This window comes from Homalodisca vitripennis, chromosome 3 (genome assembly GCF_021130785.1).
Source record: "Homalodisca vitripennis isolate AUS2020 chromosome 3, UT_GWSS_2.1, whole genome shotgun sequence".
Lineage (NCBI taxonomy): Eukaryota > Metazoa > Arthropoda > Insecta > Hemiptera > Cicadellidae > Homalodisca > Homalodisca vitripennis.
In genome coordinates this window covers 17,038,764-17,045,560 of record NC_060209.1, presented here as the reverse complement: position 1 = coordinate 17,045,560, position 6,797 = coordinate 17,038,764, and the positions used below count along the sequence as shown (strand labels likewise).

General features: G+C 34.4%; 1 protein-coding gene across 1 annotated transcript; it reads right to left on the bottom strand.

Moving 5' to 3' along the window:
- Positions 1-1,837: 1,837 nt before the first annotated feature.
- LOC124358611 lies at positions 1,838-6,355 on the bottom strand. Its single transcript, XM_046810915.1, has 3 exons — positions 6,238-6,355; positions 4,889-4,958; positions 1,838-2,979 (listed from the first exon to the last, which is right to left on the bottom strand). The coding sequence occupies exons 1-3, from the start codon at positions 6,307-6,309 to the stop codon at positions 1,919-1,921; spliced, it is 1,203 nt and encodes a 400-aa protein (XP_046666871.1). The 5' UTR covers positions 6,310-6,355; the 3' UTR covers positions 1,838-1,918.
- Positions 6,356-6,797: the final 442 nt, after the last annotated feature.

The following is a 6,797-nucleotide window of genomic DNA, read 5'->3' as shown; positions in this document are numbered from 1 at the left end:
AAATATGTCGTTTTATTTGAATACAATCATTATTGGACTCAAAATCTGGTTCAATTATATACATGTATCACAAAGAACATATTTACACATAATACGTACACAAAATCTTATATGTTATGGATAAAACTCGGTATAGCAACAGCGCCTTCATGCCTTCCTGGCTAGGAGTTGACTAATCGACCCGTTATTTGCGCTTGTTTGGGGCGGAGGAGCGTTGAGACATGATCAGTTGAGTAATCGATCTAGGATGTCTTTTTTGTTTCAGTTCATTATAGGCATTTGCATAAACTATTCTTAAATGGGTATATTTCAACTTATTCTGAAAACAGGTCATTGATTCTACGAACCTTTTTCTACTTTTAATATATACAGTATTTGCACTATTGATACAAAATTTCGTAGTGTAAACTGCTCAATTGGATGAATTAGATAATAGATGCAAAAAGGTTCATTGCCTTAACGAACCCATTTGTAGTTGAGTCCTTATTTCCATGGGGTTGTTGTTACAAAAACACTCTTAGTTTTCTTAATAAGTTGGGTCGTTGCCACACGCTTCGTAGAGTAAAAAGACCCACTTTCAGTTGTTAATTTTTTGAAAAAGGGTCATCGAGTCAACTATTATTAGTGTAAAAGACCCGTTAAGAAAATTGCAAATATAAAAATAGAGTCTTTGTCACGTAGAGTAAAAGACCGTCTGTCGTTTGCAAATGTTTTGGAAAGGGTCGTTAAGTGAACGATTAGTAGTGTAAAAGAGCTGCCTCCATATAAAAAGTATAACCATGACAGTAAGTTTATGAAATATAAAATTTCATTATATTCAATCTAGTGTAAATTATCAGGGTTTTTAATTTATCATTCCCTTACTAAGACTACTATTAATTTATAAAATTCAATAAGCAGATTATTTATCGATACAAAATAATTGCTCCACCATTTTATTGCAAACCAAATTAAAAATCGAGTTTATAATGTTTGCTCATCCAGTTGCAGGAAGAATAAGCAGAGTCCTAGTCATATATTATTTTCCCATGATTTTAAAACCTGTTTACTTTCCAAGTAACTAGTTTTTTTATTCAGAGCTACACATCTGTGCTTTACTAATCAATTTATTTTAATTTGAATTGTTATTCAATAATAAAATAATGAGAAAGAAATCATAATAGTAATATATAGTTACTTACATTTCATTGTTCTTTACGGCCGTGAAGAAATACGAATGGTGGAAATCAGTTAATTATATCCTTTTAAACGAACACACCTATCAGACACTATCTTACACTTCTCGTAACTTCTTATCACCCGCAAAAATTACTTGTACTTTCCAAAACTGTTAATGAGAGGTTTCGAGGAACGTGTCCTATTACCTCAACTGATAACGAAGTGTGTGGCAAAGATTGGGAAACAAATTTAAAAAATAGGTTAAATTACTTGTACTGCATTAGTTAGCATATAATTACTGTAGTAATATTTCCATTTCTTTAATAAGCAGCCTTTTGAAGTTTTCAATAATTAAATCTGTTAATAACGCTTTAATATGAGTTTAATAAAAATAATTACTACCCCTAAATATTCCAGAAGTCATTAAAAACTAAAAATATAAACATAAAGATAACTGGGTTTATGGGTGATGACTTTTAATTACGAGATAATTTTGAAAAACTATTCTTAGTGCAGAAATATAGTGGCTGAATCTATATTTCAAGAGGATTTCCCGTTATTGGGTGTAAGGAAGTTCAATAGAAAACAGATAACGAACCTTCAGCTATCTGTTCATAACCCAGTTCTTTTGATCAATTCATAAACTTCACTTTGTGAGTGCTTCATTCATAACTTTTTATTGCAAATTTCACAAGTGTTTTACTATATGGAAGTTTTATTCACAGCATACATAATAAATAAATACACTTCCTCGATTCACTCATCGAGTTGGTCTAGTATGTCCATCACCATGACAGAAAATTTGAGTTCTGCTGTTTTTCAATTTACCATTTCTGTCTTCTTTGATCATTTTGGAGGTGCCATCACCTTTACAACAGGGAAATGTGTTTAATCCAACTGTATATATGTGCCTTCCACATTGTGAAGAGTTTTCGGGCTTATTTTTTGGAATATTGTTAAAATCCCAGACTTTTTTTGTCATCTTCCTAGGTTTCGTTGGAACCGCCACACAACAATGAGCTGCCATGTTATCCAATACCTCACTCTGGTCTGTATTTCTCTTCTGACTCTGGTAGTTTTGGTAGGCATTACTGGCCGTGAAAAAGGATTTGCGAGGATAACTATCCCCCTCAACCTCTCCACATTTTCTACCACAACTCTTCGTTTGCAAGGAAGGGCGTTGGTTGATCACAGACAGGGAATTTTTCTTAGAACACATTTTCCCAGACACATCAGACTTTGTTTTTATAACTGTGGTGGTGTTGATCCAGGTTTTCGATTCAGCAGAAGTGAATTCAACCTTGGGCTCCAATCTGTGATTGAAATCTTCGGTGTCTTCTTCATCACTGTCGTTGAAAATCACTCTTCCATTTGCATCAAACTGGGGTGGACATGGGACTCTTCTGTTCCTGGATGGTGATCCCTGGACTGTACTGTCCATTAACAACAGTCTTTTATCATGGTTATTATAAACTGACAAAGCAGATAACGACGTGCATCCTTTACAACCTTTGCCCGTTCTGACCTCAGGTGTTTTCAATTCTTCTGCCAGAAGTTTAGCCAACTTCTTGTTCAACAACAGCTCCTCCTTCTTGTTCATCGCCAGAAGTTTTTTGAGGAAGGCGACATCGCAGTTCTCCCCCTTGGTGTCTGGAGCCCTGTTTGTCACCTGGGCTTGTGAGGCGCTCCTCAGCACCCTATCACACTGGGGTCGCCTCAGCTCCTCTAGGCAGTAATGGGACCTCAGATGTGAACTCTGAATCGTGATTGGTCTTGGGGTAACCAGAGAGGTGTGGTGTCTGCCACACGAGTCTGCCTTCTCTGAAATTTAAATTTACATTTTAAATCATTACTATTATTACCCCCCCCCCCCCCCCATTTAGGTCTGTAGGTTTCACTTAGTTTATATACAAAACGGACCGTCATCTGGCTGGTGAAGGTAGGAGCTGATTACGAGAGCTGCTAATCTGTCCTGAGTATATTTTAATATGTCAAATTGCAGACTGACACTATCCACACAAGTACTGTGTTAAAGCTGCAAATATAGCTGTGTACCCTCGCCTATGCAAATATTTAATTATCTACAAAGCTAAACCTTCACTACGTAAATTATTATAAACAACTTTTAATGGAATCTATTTTGAATTGATACTTTTTAGCACATTTAAAGTTCATTTAAATCAACTATGGTTTTATTTTCTATAGAAGAAAACTCACAATTGTCCAATAATTTTAATTTCCTCACCCGAGGCTTTTCTACATCTAAGATGCCTCTTATATGTCACCTCACGGTGGCATCTTAGATGTCGAAAAGCCTCGGGTGAGAAAATTAAAATTATTAAACAATTGTGAGTTTTCTTCATGGAGTTTTATTTTATATAGAAAATAGTTTTTCCAATAAGAAGAGCTCTTTTTCAATGTGGTTTTTTTTTTTGGTTTATATTTTTAAATTTTTTAATATAATTTGATTTTTGGGTTTTTTTTATTTTTATATAATAACTGGTGTAGAATTCTTTGATCCTAAACAAAGGAAGACAAGTATTTCTGCAGTGCTAATCAATTATGGCAGCAGATGTAATTATGAGCGGTTACAACTATTTTTTAGCAGTCTTAGTATGAACTTATTTATGTTAACCAATACTGTAAATATATTTCAAATTTGTTTTCATTGCTATTATTTTTTCTTTCTGTCTCTTTATGTAGTATGTAGTAATGTTTAATGTAGAACTCAGATCCACGCACATGATTCGTCCTATATGGCTCTTTAATCTTATTGCAATGTGTGATTACAAAGAAATAAATATTTTATGATTCTGATTATTATAGGTTAAATGGGGGCATTAGTTCTTAAGGATTACTTAGAATATACAGAAATGTATATCTGTATCCAATTCCGTTGGACATTAGTTTATTAGCAGAAACGATGCTTTGATACTATTGTAAAATGTGTTATTATTTGAATGTTTTAAAATATGATGGGATATTCGGTGTCCTATATTTATTATATCCTATTCCTATATGCTTCTGATTAGTCTATGGCAGGGTTTGGAACAAATCCGATGCCTGTACTAGATTTAGACCCATATACTCGTGAAGCAATATTAAATTTAGGCTAAAAAAATAACTTTCACGGCGATGCTTTGTGTATAAAAGTACACATTTTTTAATTATAAAAAGTAGTACCGTAGATAGATACTTTTATTATAAATCTATTTTTACGAAAACAGCATGTCTTTCAATAACATAGCTCTTCGCTTTAAAAAGATTTGGCAAACTTGTGGAATGTTCTCTGTGAGGAACGTACAATGCTTTTATCAATGTTTTAATTAGTCCTAATTAAAATTTATAATTGTTCATCATTTTTGTGTAATATTACGGCACTATCACAGTTTGATGCCGCGGCATGAATCTCATGACTTTAAGTTTGTGGTGATGGATTCCGCGTAACCACATTCAAATTTTGGCTGTGTCCGTTTTTAATACTAAGAACTTCACAAAATGTTGTCATAAACATGTTTCTGTTGCCTCTCATGTTTTCAATGCAGCATTAGCATATCAATAAGTTGTCTATAGTTCAAACATATGTTTTATTATTACTTTTTAAATATGACTATTTGTTTTCTTACAAAATACAATACCGATGTATCTTTGTATACCAGTATTAGTATTCGCAATTTATAATGGTACAGACATTAAATAATAATGCACGTTAAGAAGTGAAAAAACTTACTTTTTTGAAGTGGCTCCTCATTTTGTTGTTGAAATACTTTCTTCGGCCGAGTTCGATTGAGATCTCTGATCTAAACACAATACAATAATCTATTAGAAACCAACACACGTTTTAGTTAATTATGAAGGACTTACAATGATTCGCACCTTAACTCAGGATTGTTTAATAGTGCATTTTTATAAATTTTCAATCTAAAATCGTTGCCTTACGTCGCTGTAGTGAAGCAAACTAAAACAAAACTCAATACAGATGAGGTTCAATACCTGTTTTTAATTCTCTGCAAACAAGTCCGGGTTTTATGAATACAGTAAATGAATGGAGTGAATAAAGCAAAGAATGTAAAGATTCTATTTCTGTACTACTAGTTTCACAGTTCCAGCAGCTGGAACATTTTATCGTTGCAATGCTTTTTTTCTGGAATAGTGTTGAAGTGTATTAGATTCTCTTTCAATTAGAAGACCAAACTCTGAAAAGATCTGCAGTACTGTTTTTGTTACAAAATTGTGAATGAATAATATTAAAATTTTCTAATGTTTTAAACCTTTAGTTAAAAATAAATATTCTTAAGTTTACTTTATAATTGACATGTTATGTACTCGTAATATGTACATTATTACAGGTAAAAATAAGTTTTTTTTGTTCTCTTAGGACAAGAAGCTTATAAATTGCACTTAGTCCTATAAGAACCTTAGCGTTGCTTCCGAAGTGACAGAATATTCAGGAAGGTTAAGATTAGGGAATACAGGTCGCCTCCTATCGAGATCCATGAAGAAGAATTAGGCCTCTATTCTTAAAGTCATGCCCCCACGGCAGAAGGGGAGGCCAGCTCTGAACCAGCCTCTCTAGTCAGAATGGCTGTGGCATTCAACCATTTTTGTGGCAGAATAGAATGAGAAAATAAATAAGTTAAATTTATTATTATTATTATATTAGTCAAAGCATGCAGGGGGTGGCACACCCTTGTTGAGGCTAGCAAGGATCTCTGAATCTCTGATACTTAGGGAACAAACTCCACCAACTCCAACAGTCATCTCCCGCAGTAGACTAGAACTATCGAATTACCCTTGCACCCCAGAATCTCGACATTTGCAGTTAGTGATGTGCCGCACCTGGACATCCATAAGGTTGCCCAGATTTAAGTGACATCGGTTTTTTGCTGTGCCCAGTGGTAGGTTCAACTGGAAGGTATAAACCATCCAGAAGGGATCCCTGTCGGGTAAAAAAAAACATATAGATTGTATTGTAGTAAATACAATAGCACCGATTACTTATTAACTTGACAACCAGATTATAGAAGATTGAAGGTAACAAGGGCGTGACTTCAACTTCTAGAACTCACACCAACTTACGCCAGATGAGGACTTTTCTGGTCTGCCAAGAGTGGGTATGTCGTGAAGGTATACTTGGAATTTTGACATCATATTTGCAATTTAGACTTTTAATAGTTCTATTAATTTTTATACCACATATGTTTCTATGGATACTCGTACGTCGTGGATTACCATCCAACATCAAGAATAATTACTGCACTAGTCTTATTTAGTCCGATTGGTGTGAAGGTAAATTTTATGTCTAAACTACTTCAGTAAAAACATCCAATAATAAATGTTTTTAAATTCTGCCGCTGCAGCGCGGCGGTCGGTTTCCCGCGCATGCGCTCTGTCTACCTCCTTATGTTAGCAAGCCGTAGACGCAATCACGGCAAAATCGATAGTTTTTACATATCTTTAATGCATATTTCAAATGTCCCGTCAGTTGAGAAAACCGCCGACTGTAAAGTACGAGCTGTTGTTTTTTTTCTTGGCGCTAAAGGTGTCAGAGCAATTGAATTTCACCGACAGATTTGTGGATTGCATGGACAAACACTATGTGTGATGGAATTGAATACGAATGGGTAAGAGTTTAGATG